Source organism: Rhincodon typus, chromosome 4, assembly GCF_021869965.1.
Source record: "Rhincodon typus isolate 14 chromosome 4, sRhiTyp1.1, whole genome shotgun sequence".
Lineage (NCBI taxonomy): Eukaryota > Metazoa > Chordata > Chondrichthyes > Orectolobiformes > Rhincodontidae > Rhincodon > Rhincodon typus.
Window position 1 is genome coordinate 3,905,543 of NC_063335.1, and position 22,499 is coordinate 3,928,041.

Genomic DNA, 22,499 nt, shown 5'->3' on the forward strand with positions numbered 1-22,499 from the left:
AATGCTCCTTTTGAAGCTCATTACACTGCTAATCAAAAACATAAGCATTGAAATTGCCCTTATGTATATCACTAATTCATCTGTCAAAACAAAGACAACCTCTTCAAAACATTTAATCATTTAGTCACATATCTATTCATAAAACAAAGCCCACAGCCCAGCCACAGCTATGTCAGTAACTCCTGCTGGCCTAAGACTATTAGTAAGGCTTGGAACTCAGCCTGACATTCATAATAAGATCATATGACATAGCTGAGTAAGCACCCAAGATATCAATGCAATGAATTCTTTGAAATTACCTGACAAGATGTCCAATTATCTCAGCCACGTTTTCCAAAAGCTTTATGAAGTTTCAATCAGAGAGGCCTTGCAACTGTACAGTTATTTTTTCTAAAATTTTAAAAGGTTTCTGAATTTTGAAAAAAATTATAATAATCAAACCAGAGTATCCAACTGACCCACTTATATCAGATTTTCAATACTGAATAAAGTAGGAGAGACAGCTACTGGATAAAATAATGTAATACATGTGAACACTTGTATAAAGCTGGTCTCTTTTATGTTCACTTTGCTTTTAAGGACTGAGCTATTTCAACAACTAAGGGATTGAAAATTATAATTAACCTACCATGCACCATTATAGTATGATTATTGAATTTGGCAAGAGATTTTGAACTTCTACACATTTTGATGTATTAAATGACTGACTCAATCTTCAAGGCTTTATAGAGTCGTCTTTAATCTAATGTTTAGTACAGAAAATGATAATGTAACAGCAATATTCAACTGACTATACCAGTGACAGGTCATTTTCTAATTGAATTCAACAATGTTTATCCACTTTGATTATAATATGGTTTGTATGAATACATATTTAGTAATGCGGGAAAAGAAAAACACACACAAGGAAATCAGCACAAGGGAACCCTAATGACTCTCTGCCACTGTGGAATGGTAAAGTATTTAATTTTTCTCAGTCCTTTTCATCGTCTTCTGCAAATACTGCCCGCTTCTCCTTTTTCATTAATTTTACACCTGGAATGAAGACATAAAACAATGTAAAGTAATGTGAACCATCCTAACGTAAAGTCAAGTGAAATTTTAAAAAATGTGTATTGTTGGAAAAAGACAGATTTTGTTGAAGCTTTTCACCTCGCACACATTCGGCCAAATCACAAGAAATAGAAATATGAAGAGCAATCAACATTTATTCTATATGAGAGGGGAGGGTGCTGACTGGTTGACAAGTGGATTTTGAGTGATGGACGCATTGCCATGAAACATGCACCAATTAGTGATGACTGACAGTTAGTTGCCAAGCTTTGTTTACATTTTAAATGAGATAAGTTGACTCTAATTGCTCAAGGCATTGCCTTCAGGAACTTATCAGAGAATGGCTGTCACCTACTTTATTGAATTGGAATGGGCATAGTGTGTGTCCATGCGCATTTCATTTGAAAAGAGGTCCCTGTGCATTAATGTATGTACATGGCAGTGCACTACCCTCTAAGCCAGGCAGACAATCCTAAATTGGTCATCAGGTTAACATTTCATTCAGTCAGGATTATTTAGTAAAAATTGTTCAGTTACAGAATGACATTTGATTTTGGACACTTTGTCATGTGTTTTGCAAGGGTGACTGGTTGAATACAGTTAGTACCTTTCTTGTTGTGAGCAATGATTGGACCTACTGTTTGATATGATCCACCAATGTTTGGTAGTATTGAATGCATACCTATCATCACACTGGCTCTCAAATACAGATGTCACATTACTTACTTGTGTGATATGTACGACATTTTTTGACTTGGTGGCTATATCCTGATAATGGTTGAACAGTTGTTGCATTGAGATACCTTACACTTCCAGAAAGATCTGATCAGCATAGCCATTATCCTGCAGAATGGTTATGATGCACCCTATTTCAGCATCCTGTTTGCACGTTGACCAAATGACACATGGTTTCCACATGAGGAAGCATGGTTGAGGACACACTAGTGGAGAGGCTGTAGATTGACATTTGGCTCCCTTTTTCACAATATTACTAATCAGTGTGGACTAAAAGTGAGAAGCAAACCAGTACACAAAATCAGTAAGCATGCTAGCTGTCTTTAGCTGTGCACTAAAATCATTGCAACAACATGCTAGACCTGTTTAATAAATAGCATCCTCGTACACAAAGCAGTTGGCAAAGTAAATGACATATTGACCTTTAATGCAGTAGAAGGATAAATAAAACATTCTTACAAATGTACATAGCTTTGGTAAGACAACACCAGAAAGTGTTTTTGGTCTTCATAATTAAAGAAGGATATGCTGATGATGTAGCAAAGGATCACTAAATTGGTTGCTGGATTGTCCTGTGATGAGAAGCTGAGGAATTGGGCTAACATTCGCTGGAGTTTAGAAGAAGAGAGATGTTGTCATTGAAACACACAAGATTATGAAGAGGTTTGATAGGGAAAATATTAAGATTTTGTTTCCCCCCAGTGGGGAATCACAATAAAGGGCCAATCATTTAGGATGGGGATAAGGAGAAATATCTTCGCTCAGAGCGTGATAAATTTATACAATTCCCTATCCCAGAGGATTGTAGATGTTCCATCATTTAAAGTAGTTAGAGGCGAGATTGCTACTTTGTCTCTCAGGGAGTCAAAGGATATAGAGAGGGGTTGGGAAATTGGAAGTGAAGTTCAAGATCAATCATGATCATATTGAATAAAAGAGCAGGCTTGCTGTACTATATGGTCAAGTCCAGCTTCAATCTCTTATGCTCTTAATAACCATTTGTTTTAAAACCTGTCATTGTACTGAATAACTCAATGTCTTCCCACTGATGGTCCACCAACTACAAGGCACAAGTCAGAAGTGTGATGAAATTCTCTCCACTTACCTGATGGGAGCAGTTCCACCAATTCTCAAAAAACTCAATAACATCTAGAATAAAGCAGCCTACTTGCTTAGCACTCTATCTACAACCTACAAAACTCACTTCCCTTTGCCACTCTCACACATTGGTAGCAGTGTGTACAATGTACGAGGTGCACTGCAGTAACTTATCAAGGTTACTGTAAAATGCCTTCTAAATTCATGACCTCTACCAGCTGGAAGGGCAGCAAATACAAAGGAACATCATGAGCTGCCAATTCTTCTCTAAACCACACACTGATTTGGAACTATGTTGCTGTTCCTACATTGTTGGCGTGTATTCATCTGACAAGATGCTTTAAATTTATTTCTTGCAGAAAGGTTGAATCTTGTTTCTCCTTTGTAATCCTGTTAGGGAAATAACTATATCCGGATATAACAACTTCACTTTTCTAACGAGCATTATATTCTGAAAACATTGGTGGACAATCATACCTGTCATATAGCAGTTTTCACAATGGCTAGTATATGTTTAGTTTACTGTCTGAAGGCATTTTTTTCCCTATTATAATTTTTAACCTTCCCCTGAAGTAACCATTCTATGCTACCAATCTGACTGGTTTTCGTGCGAATGTTTTGTTTCCCTTCTAGGTGACATTTTCAATGTTGTCTAGCCTTTGTCGAAGCACTTTTGTTCTTTCACGCTCTGAATTTATGTTGTCCGGTCTGGCATGGTGGGTAGTGCTCTTTCCAGTTTTGTACTGTAGTGGTATGTAGATGGGGTCTATTTCAACATGTTTGTTTATCGAACCAATGGTTGAAAACCAGGCCTCCAGGAATTCTCGGGCTTTGTGAGAAATCCTGGAAGCCTGGTTTTAAACCACCACTGTGATAAACAAACATGTTGAAATAGACTCCATCTACATACCACTATGGTACAAAACTGGAAACAGGACTACCTGCCATTATAGACCGGACCATATAAATTCAGAGCGGGACAGAACAACAGTGCTTCAACAAAGGCTAGACAGCGCTAAAGATATTACCTAGAAGGGAAACAAAACATTCGCACGAAAACCAGTCAGCTCAGTGAACCAACCAACAACTCCAACCACAACCCAAGCTGTAGATCTTCATTAAAACATTATGCTACCAATATTATGATCCTCAAATCTGAAAAGTCACTTTGTGAAGGATAAAATTGGAACCAGCCTTTATAGAAGTGCATATTTATTTACAGAGTTACACATTGCAGGAATGCAACTCTAATAATTCAGGAAGCCTGACTGGAAAGGAATATTATTTATTATTGAACACCAAAATAGATCCAGTGCTTGTGGCATACATAGGTTGTCCTGGCCTGGGACAGGCAGTGCTGCAGACCCATTCCTGGGTCTACCTTATTTGGTATTTATTTAACCTATTTTTCTAATCAACTTGTTCAGAAATGTTATTACACACCTCTGGAGCAAGGGCTCAGGTGATGAGTTCCAGATGGGCAGGCATTGCCTGTGACCAAGCAAACTCATACTCAATGAGCTTTAAAGGAGATTAATTAGTGATTCCACTGGGGGCACATTGCAGGGGTCATCACAGACTCCTAAGCTAATAACCATAATTTTAAATTTTGCCTATTTCTAGTTGCTTGAGCTCCTCTCCATTTTATTGTAGTTGTAGCTGCAAAACACCAAGTACTGTTGTGCCCACACTCTGGTCCCTTGGGAAATCAGGCTTCTGGCCTGAAAATGTTCTATCAGGGACTAAGTGTTCAAGAATCCATCCCAAAACTCACTCTTAGAGGGTGATGTGCCTCCTCTGTTCACACACTCTTTCCAGAGATAATGATTCATGTTATTAGGGTATGGAAAGAAATTCCCTTCTCTGAAGAAGGCAGGGGAAGGCCAGCTAGTCCAACCAAGAAAGTCACTGAGGCTGTTAATAGCCAGCATTGGTACTGGGTACATTGTTTAATGGAAATTTGCTTGCCTTACATCATCTGTTCATTAATCTGAATTGGAGAGTCAAGTGGCTTACTCTACACATTGAGCCAGAAGGTTCTAAAAAGACTTGAGCAACCTTTAAATAACATATATATATTGATACTTAAGTTCTACAATGTTCTGTAAATCACTGGAATAAGAACTGGTGTCAGAAATCAGATGTACAGCAACCTTGATAATACACAAGTGGTGACATGAGTACATTACTCCAAGGAACTGGACCCTGTGCCAGAGAAAGTGTAATGATCTCTTGGAAAAGTGAGTGCCTTGCAGTTTTCAACTGGCAACCATCACTTTGGCAAATTCTGAACAGTTGTCTTCACAGTAATCTTCTGACAATCGCACATTGTTTCTAAACAGTAGAGAGTGCAAATATGTGAAATAAATTCTATGAATACAAGTTCAGGGAATAAGGTTCATGAGTGAATTTTCAGCAGTGAGGGAAATGGTCCTCTTACTATTTTAAAAAATTAGGAGGGGGGATCCAAGAGAGAGTGTGAGATAGTGAGAGACTATGACTTAAAACCTAGATGCAATAGTTAAAATTATTAGTTTAAACATGATCCTAAGTAGATTCTAAAAACAGCACTGAAGATTTTGTTTCAGATTATGACTGTGCATTGATGAGTAGTCACTTCCAATTCCTGTACCATGTTACAACTTTATGGTATTTCAAAAGTCTCGGGTATTCATGTTCATAGGAAGTGTACCCAGCTGCTCCAGTTCATGCTCAAAGTTTTCAACAGGGTGTGCAGTGGCTATGAATCATCAGGGAGGCTGAGAATATTCTAGATTGTAGGGTCAGAAAATGGTCATTTCACAGGAACAGAGAGTTCAGGATCATAGATGAATGTCCGTCAGAAGACCAGGAAGACCAGGATTCTTCAGGGCCTGTGCCATTCTCAAACTCATATTCAGCATTGAACACAATACCTTGAAAGGAGTACAGTCCTAACAATTTCAGAATGGGCAAGGAACTGCACAGGGGCAACCTCAAAATGGAGAAATGCAAGCATTACAGAATATTCCAAAGGTAGGACCATACAGGTTTTCCTGTAACTGTCATCTTGCGATCTGCATTATGTATTACTGCATGGAGCTAGAGTAAGGGACATCACAGAAAGAGTGCAGAATATTCTGTAGGTGGAAGGCAATGTACTATCAGTTGTCTAGTTGCAGTAAACTTCAGTAACAACAACAACAGAGGGAGGACTGGTATTGAGGTCATACAATCAGAATTTTGGGAGCTGGGGGAAGTTAAAAAGTAGCTCTTCAAAGGTAGCAAACTCTGAATTATTCCCAGTGCCACACACTAGCAAGAGTGAAAAATAGGAAAATAGAAAGAATCAGTGCATGAGGCTTCAACCATAATGCAAGAAGGTGGCTTCAGAATCTTGGGACTATGGGAGCAGTTCTGGGGCACCTACTTAAAATGAGCAGGCTTTACATCAGATAAGGTGTAGAGCTGGATGAACACAGCATCAGAGGAGCAGGAAGGCTGATGTTTTGGGCCTAGACCCTTCTTCAGAAATGGGGAAGGGGAAGGGGGTTCTGAAATAAATAGGGAGAGAGGGGGATGCGGATAGAAGATGGATAAACGAGAAGATAAGTGGAGAGGAGACAGACAGGTCAAAGAGGCGGGGGTGGAGCCAGTAAAGGTGAGTGTAGGTGGGGAGTTAGGGATGGGATAGGTCAGTCCAGGGAGGTTGTACGTGAACAGGACTGGGACCAATATTTTTCCAATGAGTGCACTAATGTGATTGGGGAGGGATTAAACTAAGTTGGGATGGGTGGATTGGCAGATGCAAGAAGAAAATAGCAGTAAAATGCATGGAGAAGCGAGTGTTGATTTTAGCAGAGAAGGAATTAATACCTATTAATAATATTAATATAGAAGCTAACAATGAAGGATTATAAGGACCACAAACAGGTTAAGAATACCAAGTGTGTAATCAAATTATAAATGAGGGCTTTTGTGATGCAGTAGTAATCTCCCTATCTTTGACCACAATGTCTAGGTTCAAGTCCCACCTGCTCCAGAGGAATGAAATAACATCTCTGAATGTGTTGACTAAAATATCTATAATCAGACATAATGGTTAAAACAGAAACTTGGCTTAATATGGTGAGGACTGATGCTTCACCTTAAAGGATACAAAGTGTTATGAAAAGATAGGCAAGGAGTAAAGAGAACTTTGGTTGCTAATTAATAATTAGGGAAGAAATTGGAAGCAGAAGATGCCCTTGAGAGACAGTAACAGAATCTATTTGATTAAAGTTGAAAAGAGAGTATGATATAATCACTTGACTTGGGATATTCTCTAGATTTCAAACAATGACAGCAAAATTAAGGACTAAATCTGCAGGTGCGTCCTACACTTCCTTGATCACTACATCTCAGTTCAACTAGAAAGGTAGAACTGCTTGATCTGGGGCTAGGAGATAAGGTGGTCCAAATGACCTGCAAACCATAGACCCCACATTATTGCCTTGCACTCAAACCTCCAGTGGGTAGCATTCAGTCATACACATTTGATCTGATGAGTTCACCAGCAGGATAGTGAGCCTGGGACAGGCATACACCATGTCCCGCATAGGCAGATAGTGGGGAATCTTTCATAGCACTGTAAAGATAGGGAAGTAAGAATATGATTAATGAGATCATGTAGAATGTCACAGAATGAGGCCCTTGTCCAGGGTGAATGTTCCCTATTCTGTTTTCTCCTAAACGGTGAGCTATCTGAGAGTATTGTAACCCTCTACGAACATCTGTTCATGGGAGCACCAACTGTGTAGCATCAATAAGCATTCGCAGTTGCTACAAAACCTAGGTTTGTGATTTAATTTTCCTGCCGCATAAAGTTATTGCATCATTTCACAAATTTAAAAATAAGTAAGCTTTATTGTGAAAAATAATGCAAAATGAAATTCTTCTCAGTCAATGAGCTATGTTGCAACAAGCCCACAGTAACCTCCCGTTCAGGGAGTCCTCCTGGAAGTGGTTAACTATGAGATTTTCACTTGCTACTGTGGCTCATTGAGACCATAGTCCTGTCATCCTGGAGTCTGTGAGAACCCTCCTGGGCTATCTCTGCATCCTCACTTTCAGCTTCTTCTTTAAAGGATCCCTCTAACTCATCCATCTCTTCCTCTATCTTCCACTTCCAAGATATTCCCTCGTTACCAAATAAGGTTATGGAGGATTTGGCAGACCGCTGTGATAAGGATGCTCTGTCTGGGCTATCCTTCCTGAACTGCCTGCATAGTCCAGGTACCTGAACCTTATCTTCATATGGCCCACGATCTGCTCCACAATGGCCTTTGTGGAGGCATGTTCCTCTCTTCACATTCAGTCTGAGGATGACTGGCTGGCATCATGAGCCAAGATTCAAAGATTAACCCTTATCACTTACCAACCATCTCTGAATGAGTTGAGTAGCATTGAAAGATGCAGGCATCAGTGAGTGTTCGAGAATGTACATGTTGTGACAGCTGTAAGACATAATTTCCTGGGACATCCTGAGGCGTCTTCTACAACGCCTGCTTGTCATCTGTCAATTGCTGCATCAATGTGTTTGGATGCATTTGATTTCAGGCCAACATGCACCATCTACATTGTTCCTCTTGCACAGGCAGTTGGGCCTCTGCAAGTCTGGTCTGTTGCTGTTTCCTGCTCCTTTTGGTGTTGGTGTCGTAGCTGGCGGTGTCTTAGGTTTTTTTCTCAGAATGGCAAGGTTGATCCATGTCATTGTGCTGTCAGTTTCAGATTTGTGGAGACAGTAATGGAATGGAGACAGCCATCTTTCTCTTAGGCCTGTGCCCTCCACCATGCCATAGGAAATTCCTTCGTCTAGCAATGTTTCCCACCAGGCCTCCTCTCCAACCATCATACATTCCATAGAAAGTAGCATCCTGTGAGCTTCTAAGGAAATCTCACTGCAAATCACATGACGTACAAATGGGGAAGTATGCTTTGCTTGGGATACTGAAAGTATGCTTATTTCTCATTCACAGCTGTCAACTCTCTTCTTTGAATTTATTCAGTTTATTCAACACATCACTTTTAATGTTAAATGCACTTTTCTTAAAGCTCATCTCATTATTCAATGTCATGACTAACCCATTCAAACTCTCTAGTTGATGCCGAAGCAAAATAATTATCTAATGTTTCTGCCGTCTCTCTCTTATTCGTTGTGGTATCATCCCGTCTGTTCCTGAATTGTCTAATTCCCTTGAAATGCAATTCCAGAGCATTTAAATAAAATTAGTTCCATAAATTAAATGAAATGAAAGTAAAATACATGTCATGAGAGATGCGGGACTTCTTCAATTGCAAACATAGCTAGTACAGTACAGCTATCTACAGAGAACTAAGTTGCAGCAGCTGCTTAAGCAGTGTTTTTTTGTCTTTGGGATAAATGAGATGGTACTGCCAAAGATGTTGGATTACAAGTAGCACGAACCCATGATTACATTCTTTAGAAAAATCTGTGTGAAGTTAATAACAGCTTAATTCAATTTTGTGCTGTCTCACAGATACCATGCATTTTTTTCTTTCTGCGCCAGCGTCACTTAAAGGAAACATAGTTCATCTTTCACAGGGATGTCATACTTGAAGGGAGTCATGATCAGCGGTACTGCTAAAATGTTTCAGTTCTCCAGTTTGCTTTGAGAGTGTCTGATCACAAATTAACTCCAGATATTACTGAAGATTAAAAGAATGATCGGTGCATACCATTGTCTTTCCAATCCTTTCACCAATTTTCAATTTTCCTATTTTTAAAAAATATAATAAAACTCATTCATTTAAACAGATTTGCAATTGATGGATAAAATACAAATGAACCATTTGTTCATGTGCCTCTTTGAGTATTATAACTTCAAAAGCGGGTGTGTAAAAAAATTACACTTGTTATAAGCCAATTAAGGGAGGAAGCTTATGTACAACAACACAGGAATTAAAATTGAAACCATTATAATCATTAAAATGCCAAGCTATCCTTAACCAAAGTGCAAACAGTAGGCAACCATGAGCAAACAATTGATGCATATTATTCTCCTGATTGGTTGTATGATTCAGGTCAAATCAAAAATTGCACAACTCCCTTAGGAGATGAAAGAAAAACCAAGTGGTCTACACAAAGCCTGTGTATCCTGGTGGCCAACAGTTGAGGTGATACACAAGTCAATCAGGTCTTTCATTGAGATATTAACATATCGGGAGTCAAGAATTTGCCAGTACTTTGATGTTACAAACTCTGATGATTGAATTTAATGTCAAGGGAGAAGGACTGAATTTTCTTCATGTTGGTTGAGTCCCATTAGTGAACTCAGAGATGACCTCACTTTGGAATGTGGTGAGATCCCGGGGTAGCAATTTACTTATGGTGTTCATTTAACAAGCCACCATCAGGGCTGTCATCCTATTGAGGAAAGTAGTTTAGTCCCAAGAGCTGTAGACCCAATCAGAGGATTGGTTGTTTGGCTGCCTCATCAGTGCCACCAATTGCGATAATTATTGCTAAGTCTACAACAACCTGTAGAGGGGCCTTCAAAGAAGAGGTAGGATTGGTTGGGGAGAAACTAATGCCAGGAGGCAGATCTGACCTGAAGAGTGGAGTAGCACACTTGTACTGCCTTTCTTGCAAGGCCATAACTGCCATTGGGAACATAGTGCCCTGTACCACAACACTAATTAAGGAGGCTGCCAAGGTTTATTTGGTGAAGCCACCACAAGGCCATAAGAAACAGGAACAGGATTAGGCCATTCGGCCCCTCAAGCCTGCTCTGCCATTCTGTTGGATCATGGCTAATCCAACACTCCTCATGTCGGGTTTCTTGCCCTTTCCCCATAACCATTGATTCCCCTACTGATCAAGAATCTATCTTTCTTAGCTTTAAACATACACAAAGACTCAGACCACACAGCTCTCTGTGGCAAGGAGATCCAAAGACTCATACGCTTTGAGAGAAGAAATTCCTCTTCAACTCAGTCTTAAATTGGTGCCCCTTTATTCTGAGCCTATGCCCTCTTTTCCTAGACTCTCCCATGAAACATCCTCTGAGCATTTACCCTGTCAAGTCGCTTACAAATCCTATATGTTTCACCTCTCATTCTTCTAAGTTCCAATGAGTAGAGTTTAAACCTGTTTAATCTTTGCTCATAAGACAATCCCTCCATACCAGGGATTATCCTCATGGACCTTCTCTGAAATGCCTCCAGTGAAATAATATCTTTTCTTAAATAAGGGGACCAAACAGCCCACAGTACTCCATGTGTGATCTCACCAACACCTTGTACAATTGCAATAAGAATTCCTTACTCTTATACTCCAATCTCCTTGAAAAAAGGGTCAACATTCCAATTGCCTTCCTGATTACCTGCTGCACATGGATGCTAGCTTTCTGCGTCTCATGCAGAAGTACACCCAAGTCACTTTGTGTTGCAGCTTTCTGCAGTTTTTCTCCATTTAAATAACACTGTTCTTTTATTCTCCTTTCCAAAATGAACAACTTCACATTTTCCCACATTGTACTCCATTTGCAACTTTTTACCCACTTACTTAGCCTATCAATATTTCTCTGTGAACTGTTTGTATCTCTCTCACAACCTGACTTTCCATTTATTTTTGTGTTATCTGCAAATCTGGCTACAGTACATTCACTTCCTTTCTTGAAGTCATTAAGATATATTGTAAATAGTTGTGATCCCAGTATTGATCACAATGAAACCCCGGTGGTCAAGGCCACCAACCTGAAAAAGAACCCTTTACCTCCATTCATTGTTTACTGCCCATTAGCCTATTCTCTACCCATGCCAATATACCACCTCCAACACTGCAGGTTCTTATCTTATGACTGAACCTTGTGAGGTACCTTGTTGAATGCCTTCTGGAAGTCCAAGTATAACAGCTCTATTGGTTCTGTTCTATCCACTTTGGTTCAGATTTCCTCAAAAAACTCCAATGAATTAGTCAGACATGGGTTCCCTCTCATGAAGACATAAAGACTCTGCTTGATTAATTTATGATTTTCCAAATTTTTTGCTCTTACTTCCTAAATAATTGGTTCCAATACTTCACCAACCATAAATGTTAGCCTCATCAGGCTATAGTTACCTGCTTTTTCCTCCCTCCGTTCTTGAATAGGGCTGTCACATTAGCAGTTTTCCAATCCTCTGTTACTGTTCCAGAATCCAAGGATGTTTGGGAAATTACAACCAATGCACTCACTATCTCTTTTAGGATGCGAGGACGCAAAACTTGTCAGTTTTCAGATCCATTAGTTTGTCCAATAATATTTCTCTGTGATGATGATAGTACTTAATTCCTCCCCACTATTCTTTAGTATTAATGGGAAGTTCAAAGTATCTTTCACCATAAAGACTAATATAAAATATCTGTTTAACTCCTCTGCTATTTTCTTGTTCTCCACAACCATGTCCTCAGATTCATTTTCTAAGTGGCCTATGTTCACTTTGACATCTCCCTTCCTTTTTATGTGTATAGAGAAGCTCTTACTGCCAGTTTTTATATTCCACTCTGACTTCTGAAGAAGGGTCACTGGACTTGAAACATTAATTCTGCTTTGTCTCCACAGATGCTACCAGATGTCCTATTATCTCCAGCAATTTCTGTTTTGCTTCAGATTTCCAACATCCACAGTTCTGTGCTTTAATTTAATTTATGTTCCTCGCTAGTTTGCCCTTACAATCTATTTGCTCTCTCATTATAATCATTGTAGGCCTCCTTTGCTGGATTCTGAATTTATTCTACTTTTCAAGGCTATCACTGACTTGTGCCTCATTATATGCGTTTTCTTTCAGCTTAATACTCTCCTTAACTTCCTTGGTTACCCATGGTTGGTTCATCCATGGCAACAGACTCTCACAATGCAGGCAAAATGTCCATAGTGTTGGGACATGTCTAGTCATGGCATTCTCCAGTTGTAAGTGTTAAAGAGCAAGATGCTTCCCAGGCAGTTTTATATACTGACTCTTTCCATTTTAAGTATGATTTAATTGTTGTAAAGACCAAGATTTATAGCCTCCAATTTCACTCAGGCCTTCTGATGTGGATCAGCAATATCATTGATCTAACAGGATCCAGCATTTTGGAGAGAATCAAGAATGAGCTGCAAAGCCTCCTACTGGGTAAGTATGCAGTAGCAGCTCATTGAGCAGATTGATATTGGCTCTTGAGCCATATTAAAGTGCCCCATCCTATTAGTGTCAATGGAGCTGCTTGAGGACAATGACCTTGTAAGATTATCACTGTGACTCGGAGGGGAACTGAAATACATCATATTATGTTTTGGACTGGGAGAGTATTTTGTCAGAAATGTTCCTCAAAGTTTCCTTCAGCATTGGAAGAAAACAATAATAACAAATGCTTTCAATGAATGAAGACTTTATTTGAGCTGGATTGCATTGAGTTGGTATTACTTTGACTCTGAACAGGATAAATTGGAAATTTGTGTACGTGTTATTATCCTTTAATGATTGGCACTTGTGGGCAGCAACTGAAGGACGTTTGCAACAAGTGCAACCTTTGACCTTTGCATCAATAAATTGAAGCAGTTCCATTGAACGAGAGGATTTGTATTAATAAAGGCAATCCAGCTCGTGAGAACACACTCTGTTATCAGATAATAAATTCAGTGTGATTCACCAAGCCTACAAGCTGATGCTTTTAATGTTGCATAGCATGTGGATTTCTGTGCACATCTAGGACACATTTACTTAATAATTATAGAACTAGAAAAATTACTGCAAGCCCAGCCCTGTAATGCAAGGGATCAGATGGAACTCTTCCTCCAACCGGTTAGTTCCTCTATCGATCAGACTCAATCTGGAAATTCATACACTATAAGACTGCCGGGGAAGCAGACACACATTATTGCACAGCAAATAGCAGTATAGTTATGTACGGAAGCACTTTATTCCTTTGTGCTTGCTTTTGTAGAGAGGGCAGGATTTACATATTCTCAAAATTCTGAAATTCCCTCCCTAATGGCATTGTGGGACAACCTACAGCCTGTGGGCTACAGCAGTTTAAGAAGACAGCTCAACACCACCTTCTCAAGGGTAACTAGGGATGGGCAATAAATGCTGGCTCAGCCAGTGTTGCCCGTATCCCATGAGTGAACAATAAAATATTTCTATTCTAATGATGGACTCGAGAATAAATTACATTCATTTCAATGCTCCAGTACCTGGGATGAGAGGAGGTACATATTGCACAGGAGTATCCTTTCTCCTTGGCTTTTTCTGTTCAGCCTCAACATCCTTTGACTCATCTGTAGCCTTTTGTTTCTCACGCTCTTCATTTACTTCACAGGTTTTTATTAGCTGCTCTGAGAGGTTCGAAAGATCATCTGTCAGAAAGAAATGTGCAGAGATGCGTTTGAATGAACTTTCTGAGTCAGAATCATCAGAAGCCAATTATTTTATGAGCAAAGCAGCAGATAGAGATCTTTGTTCAAGTAGCACTCATTTCAATTGTAAAAATCAAATAGAGAGAGAAATAACCTTTCCAACAGTGAACAGGCTCAGGAAATGATTAATGCCACATTCCCTCTTTGTGTTTCAGAGACACTGCACTGACAGAACTAACAGGAAGCATGGAAAACTATTTCAAAAGCTCTTATCAAACAATTGTTTCAACATGAATGGGGCTTTGTGTGTATGCAAGCCCCATGCACACATGCTCAGGGTTAACTGAGTTAGTAGCTAATTGTAACAAGAGGTGAAAGGAAAGCATTCAAAGATGTAGAAGTAAAAATAATGGTATGTTCCAGTGCAGATAGAGGTCATTCAGCCCATTGTGTTCATACTAGCTATTTGGGAGTTTTACACAGTCCCACTCTAAGTGTATTTTCTTGACCAAGATGGATGGCATACACAGAACACTTGCCTGATGAATATCATTAACAGTGAATCTGCTCTGGCTTGTCAATCTTGAACATTCCTGGCCCCATTTTAAAGATTGCCCACACCTCTCAAAGGGGAGGCACTTTGAATGCAGGGAAATGTCAGTGAATATTCAAGGGAAGTTGCAAAGCATTAATTCACATTACACCAACTGTCCCCTGCCATTTTCCTGATACTGTGAAATAGGATTTGGTAAAGGAGGTTGTTATGATAAGGAACATAAGGAATAATTCTAAGCAGGTAGCTCCACATGAGTGGGGGGAGGTGACAGAGGGCATCATTGTCTGAAGCACTGTGCTATGAGGTGGATGCAACGCTGATAATTGTTTTATGGCCTCACAAGAATAGCTAAGGTAAGCCTGATAATTATTATTACTCTTCAGTTTGCCTTGCACCACCATTCTTTACGAATTCATGGAATGTAGGTGAAGCTAACATTTATTGCCAATTCTTTTAAAATTGCCCTAAGAAGGTGACAGCAAATCATATCCTTGAATCACTGCCTCAATGCAATGTATATATAGACGTGGTGCTGTTGAGGAGGGAATTCCAGGATATTGATCCAGCAATAATATGAATTGTAATATAGTTCCAAGTCAGAATGATATGAGACTTAGCCTCCTTACGTCTACTCTTTCGAAATACTCCTGACTCATTACGTTGCAAGTGCACCCAACTATCCCTTTTTATAAATTTCCTCACATTCCCATCTCTAAGCCTGCCACCTACCCTCTTTATTATGCAATTTCAAACCACTCTCTGATAGTCACCCTTATCAAATGCATTATATCCACATGTCACAGGCCTTCTCTTTCTCCTATTGCAGAAGAGGGTGGAGGACACTAGAGAGAGAAAGAGAAAAAACAAGGTGGTTCTTCTGATGATGTTGGTTCCCAGCACTGCCAATATATTCTCGGATAGATTCACTGTCGCTGATTCTTCTTATTGGTATTAGGTGAGCCACAGCTACAAAGTGGGATGCCCAGATGATAAATTTGGCAGAGGATGGGCTCGGTCTTGATAAAAACTTAAAATATTGTTACATAATACATATTAACATCTTTAGCTCATATAATAGAAGCTCAATTGTTTCAACATAAAGGCAAGTAGATGGCCACATGCTGTTAATGCTAAGAACAATCATTGAAGCATCAGTTAGGACACAAAGAGAACTAGATAAGAACACATAGAGAACTAGTTTAGACACACACATAACTCTGGTTAGCTCAACCCAGGAGCAATTCTTTATATCCCAATGGGCCAAGCTCATCTTATGATGTTAATTAACCCTTTCCGGCACTACCCTGAAAAGGAAAAAGGTTGAGGGTTATGCTCGAATTAATAACCACAAGTGACCACCAGACATCTTCTGACAGGCTTTACCTGACATGATAGGTCAAGGAAATTCCACTACTGCCTGCAGGAGACATGTGCTTCCTGTGAGCTGAATTCTTTGCTGCTGCCCTATGTACTACTCCCCTGTCTGATATATAGCTTCAGGTCTTTGATCAATTGCACTGGGTCACCATTCTTCTCATCAAATCGAAGGGAGCCAAGCTGCTACCCCTCTTGATGTGATTCAGAAAACCTCGAACATATAGAAGGGCAGCTCTCAGCAAAAGTAGTGTGAACAAACACTTTCCAATTTGTAAGTAGGAAGCAGTGATGAGGGATAAATATTGTTGTAGTATTTTTATGAATTTTAATCTATCCCTCAATTTTGCTATGCTTTTAAACTTTAGGAAGCCTGCAGATCATAGATAGAATCATAGAATCCCTACAGTGTGGAAACAGGCCCTTTGGACTGACAAGTCCACACCGACCCTCAGAGCATCCCAACCAGACTCATTCTGCATAACCCATCTAACCTAAACATCCCTGAACACTACGGGCAATTTAGCATGGCCAATCCACCTAACCTGCACATCTTTGGACTGTGGGAGGAAACCGGAGCACCCGGAGGAAACCCACGCAGACACGGGGAGAACGTGCACACTCCACACAGACAGTCACCTGAGGCTGGAATCAAACCCAGGTCCCTGGCGATGTGAGGCAGCAGTGCTAACCACTGAGTCACCGTGCTGCCCTATATATTAAGCATATATAAAATAATAAGTCAGTTGTTAAGTTTTGTGGTATCAAAAAAGAACAGTATTTTCCTCTTTGGCCATTCTTTTCTAATTTGTCACAATCATCTCCAACTTGCAAGTCTTCTGTGTTTTGGTTTCTTTCTTTAAGTGATCCCAGATTCTTTAATCCCATGTTTTACAAAAAAATCATCAATGATCATCCACTAACATAATTATGTTATTAATTTCAATAGTACAGTGGCGGTAGACTATTGTGTTATGTCATACAGTCAATATGTTATATACCTTTATAAGAAATGATACTAGTACTGTATCCATAGCATGTGATCTGAGGTTATAAAGATCACATACTCCAACTCACACTAAGATCACTTGAAGCGTAACTTGTAGCGTACTCCTGTGTTGAAACCTAAAGCTTAATATTAGCCCAAGTAGCTAATGTACGTGGAGAATGGAATGTTTGTACATAATATTTAGTTGTAGCAAATATCCAATGGAATCTTCAATAGCTCAATACCCACAATCAGTTTTATGTTGTGGAGAGAACATAAAATATGTTGCGGCAGATAAAACTGCCTGTTGGAAACAAATTCAGACCATAGAGTATGGATTAAAAGGAATATTTTTTAAAAAGGAATATTTTGAAATATACTACTTATGGATTGACTGACTGAAAGAGAGGAAAGAAATCACAGTCATGAGAGGCATCTTCCAGACCTGCCCACAGATATTAGAAAGACGGGTAGGAGAACTTGGTGGGAGGCAATGTTTCAGTTTCCTGATGGTGAGTTAAAAATTTACCATTAAATTCTCTGGACATACCAGACAGATCAATTTGCTGGCAACTTCTTCTGCAAACATTAGCATGTCATGAATGCTTATTCACACCCCAGCCTTCTGGAGCTACATTCAGTCTCATTCGGCAGAAATGGGAAATGCATGTTCACAAACCCAATTACATATATGTATATGTATGTACAGAGAATATACCTTGTGGGCAATATGTCTTCTTCTAAGCACCAGTGAGTACAAATGTCTTCAGAAACTCAGCTGTTTCATAACTGATCTATTGCTTTGAACAAAAGTTCACAGTAAAAGGGGTGGAATCTCTGTGTCAAACAAATAATAAGTCTTAGTCATATGTGGTTTTGCCTGTTGTAGTTAAAAGCTTACAATGCAAGGGGTGAAGACTGATCAGGTAATTAACCTGCCCAAACAAGGCAACCACACTTGGCTCATGCCAGCAAACCTCTTCAAGGCAAGCAAGCAGAGCTCAACTCAAAGGAGAAATGAAATGAAATGGGCTGCCTAATGAAAAGTAGGCTGTACAGAAAAGAAAGCCCAACAGAAAGGTGGGCTTGGTGAAAAGGAATGGAATTACAAGAATGTGGTTATCAGGGTCACTGGAAGGAATTTGGAAAATAAAAGGAGCAAGCTGGGATGTAGAGGGTAGATTTACAGTGCGAGGGGTAAAGAGGGCAATGAAGTGTGAAGTTTCATATTGAGGATGGGGAATACAATAGAATAACTGCTGTACAGGTATTTCTGCTGTAAAGTGTGTTTCATTATCGTGAATTGGCTGTAAGGTGATTGTTGAATAGTGGATGCTGCACAAGTAACGCAAACTCTCTGCTGTACAGGTAAACCAATTTTCTAAAGTGATTTCCCTATATCATAATTTTCTAAAGCAAATTCCCTATAATACAATTTTCTGAAGTAATTTCCCTATAACACAATTTTCTAAAGCGATTTTCTGTAGTGTGAGATCACACAAGAACGCAACTGTTATGTTATAGAAGAACTACCTGTAGAGGCAGAATGACCAGTGGAACCGAAAAAAAATGGTTGAATATAAGGATCTGGATGGGAGTGGATCAGGGGAAGAGCAGGAATATCAAGGAGCACAATGAAAGGCAAGATAAGCACAGCAGCATGTTGAAGAAAGTCTGACAGGGAACAAAGACTATGTATTCTTATGGGGGGATCCATATACACTAAAGGGAGAGGTAGAAATGAATGATTTGAAGGAAAGGATTACAATTACTATCTTTCTCTAACTCATATCTCAGGGAATGCAAATGGTAAGAGCCCAAGGCCTGTTTGCATGTGTTTCTGTACAGTGTAAACACACATAATGAGGACAACAAAAACAAAACCTAAAAAATACTATTACATGCGCAGTCAATGGCTTTGCACTGAAGGGAAGCACTGAGAGGGGCATCTAAAAATCACCACTAATGGTGATGGTACTGGCTATTCCACATTCAGATGTGCAGGAACATCAACAGACCTCTGTATCTGTAATTTAAAGACATGGGGATGAAATTGTTATGCAGGGCTGTAGATTGCAAGTTTGCAGGGCTGTATTGAAGGGGATATGAAAGCCACCAAGAGTCAAATTGAATTAATTGCCATATGCATGGAAAGCCGTGTAAAGATTAGGGCCGCCATGTCTTGTACATGTCTGTACCAGGAAGAGATACGCAGGATTCAACAGGAGGCAGTCAGCCACTTCAGGTTTGTTCGCTTCATTCATACCAGTTGTATGATCCTTTGATCTCTCTGACCTCCCTCTCTCTGCCTATAATCTCAGTGTCTGCGGGTTCTCCTCTCACTGCACCTGACGAGGGGGCTGCGCTCTGAAGCTTATGATTTCAAATAAATGTGTTGGACTATAACCTGGTGTCATGTAAAATCAGACTTTGTATGCAGAAAGATCCAGTCCTGTCAAATCTAAAACAACTGGTGCTGATGGGAGAAACCAAAGGACAATTACGACTGGAATTGAAACCTTTTTGGACCCAGAGAGACCAACTTACAGTAGAGGATGGCGTATTTGGTTATGGGGAGCGAGAGTGATTGTTTTGAACATAGGTTGCTGCCAAATATGAGCTGAAATCCACCTGGGTCACACAGTGCTCTCCAAGATGAAGGTGTTGGCAAGAGGTTATGCCTGGTGGCTAAGCTTGGTTGCAGACATAGCCGCGTTGGTGGGGCAATGCCCAGAGTCCCAACAAGGACAAACATTACCACCAGCAGCTCCCCCTACATGTGTGGCAATGGCCAGGTAAACCTTGGACTGGGTTACACAATGGCTAAGCAAGTCCTTTCATTTGCTCAATGCTCATTTAATCATCGTAGATGGCCACTTAAAGTGATTGGGCACGTGTAGAGTCCATTTGTCAAACAAGGGGATGACGATAGAAAAACCACTTGCATCTTTTTTAATACATGGGCTCCTGGAGGTGTTGGTCACAGATAACGGGCCATTGTTTACTGGCAGGGAATTTGGATATTTCCTAAAGTTAAATGGGATTTGACATTTAAGGACAGCTCCATACCACCTATTATCCAATAACCTGGGAAGAAAAAGCTGTCCAAATTTTAAAGGCAAGCTTGGAGAAACAGCCCACAGCCTCACTAGATACCAAGCTCTCATGATTCTTATTTGATTATAGGACCATCCCACATGCAACTGCAGGAATGGTACCAGCAGAGTTGCTAATGGGGAGAAGGCTCCGCACCAGGTTAAATCTGATCTTCCTCAACCTGGCAGGGCAGAGAGTGAAACAGCATCAGGAACACAACTACTGTATCCAAGACTCTTCCAAGCGAGAGAGACAATTGACTGTCTGTGTAGAGTTTGCACATTCTCCCCATGTCTGCATGGGTTTCCTCCCACAGTCCAAAGTTGTGCAGGTTAGGGTGGATTGGCATGCTAAATTACCTGGAGTGTTCAGGGATGTGTAGATCAGGTGGGTTATAGGGGGATGGGTCTGGGGTCAGTATGGACTTGTTGGGCCGAAGGGCCTGTTTCCACACAGTAGGGATTCTAAATGTTCAGTGGAAATGGCCCTGTGTGGGTAAGAGGCATGGTTGACATGAGGTCAGGTCCAGTGAATTATAAAGTTTCGGTAGGTGCGATGGACCTTAGCAAGCGCTTGGATGATATGAAAGCCGCAAACTCACAAACGGTATGGGAGCAAACCATTCCCTACTCCTCGTAACAGTCGGAAAAGCTGCCAGAACTCGTGGGTTCACCTTCTCTGTCAAGTTTTGATGAGACTTCTGAATCCGAGATAGACGTAGCGGAAGTAGCCGCATTAATGCTTTTGCCAGCGGAAGAAGACAGTGAATTTCTACTGAGGCCTTCCTGGCGTGAGAGGTGAGTTCCCATGTGTGACATGCTGCTGATATCGGATGCAGAGTTGGAGGAACCTGATCCAGTGCTAAAATGCCCCAGGAGGGTCTCCAAGTAAAAGGACTGGCCTATGTCCTCAAACTCAGAGGGGGAGGGATGTAGTAATTCTAATGAAGTGAGCCAAGTGGACCTCATAGATTATGAGTTCTCTGATTGGGGCTGGTAATATGGTCTAATCAGGGAGCCCTGGCTAACAGATATAAACAGGAGTGTCAGACATTTTAATACTCAGGGTCCTTGACTCTGATGAGGCTGTGTCAGAGTCAAGGACGTTGTTGGTGTAAATAAAGGGTGACTTGGTGACAGGATACTGGCCTTTGTGGATTTATTTCAACATGAATACAAGAATGCAATTGCCTGAGACAACCTGGCCTGCCCCTGAGCAAAAATGTCCCCATAAGTCCAGCTCCATTTAGGGATTTGATAAAGCAAGACTCCACCAATAGGTTCTGGAGATCAGGAGTCAGTTTAACTCACAAAGTGCTCTGAATCAGACAAATTCAGGTTCATGAATCTACCCAAAATAGTCGCTTTGCTACTTGTGGGCAAATCAACAAATACAAAAAGGAAAACAAATGTGTGCCGGTTAGAATGGAAGAGGAATGCGTTGCTCACTGATAATTCCTCTATTGTGATCAGCAAACCAAGTCTGCATTCAAACAGCAGGGGGTGCTTGGAACCTGTCAGGTAAAGTCAGGCTCTGAAATTGCACTAAAGCTACAAAGCAAAACTTATTTTCTTCTCACGTTTTCTCCTCAAAATTCAGTTTAGACAGACTTCACTGGTAAAAATATTGAGTTTAGAAAAATGCACACTTCAACATTTTAGCCTCTCTGCTCCTATGATGCTGCTTGGCCTGCTGTGTTCATCCAGCCCTGCACCTTGTTGTCTCGGATTCTCCAGCATCTGCAGTTCCTACTATCCCTCTCAACATTTTGTCATCCTTCTTTCACTGTTTAGCAATTTGAAATCTGCAGGTGCATCAGATGACTTAGTGCTCCATTGCCCAAATTTTATGACTGAAGGAAATTTGAAGATTAGCCAAAATCATTGGGCAGTTTGGTGACATATAGTTTCCATTTCATGCCGCCGAAATAATCTGGAATGTATCTGGGATTTTGATGCTGACAATATTAAGGCATTAAAAATTGCCTCAAATTTTATGTAAAGTATACAAGGATCATCTTGGATCATTTACTCATCCACTACCAAAATTAAAAAGTGTCTTGTGTAATATTCTAACAGTCTTTCTGTCATTTTTTTAAACTGATCATCAATCTAAACTCATTCGTTTTCGTTCAAATCAATCCTACTTTATGCTCCAGTTTACCAATTATTCACAATTTCTCTTCTTGTTTATTGTAAACCCAATCTTTTCAGAACTGAACAAATCATTTTGTAAGATAACA

The 22,499-nt window shown here is 40.1% G+C and overlaps 1 protein-coding gene across 1 annotated transcript in view; it reads right to left on the bottom strand.

The window, feature by feature from the left end:
• Positions 1–842: 842 nt before the first annotated feature.
• Positions 843–22,499, bottom strand: part of ppp1r17 (protein phosphatase 1 regulatory subunit 17) — a 33,676-nt gene continuing 12,019 nt past the window's right edge. The window contains exons 3-4 of the mRNA XM_020517656.2: positions 14,082–14,243; positions 843–1,035 (exon numbers count right to left, since the gene is read on the bottom strand). Of these exons, the coding sequence (XP_020373245.1) occupies positions 974–1,035; positions 14,082–14,243 (224 nt within the window). The 3' untranslated portion in view covers positions 843–973. The remainder of the gene's footprint in view (positions 1,036–14,081; positions 14,244–22,499) is intronic.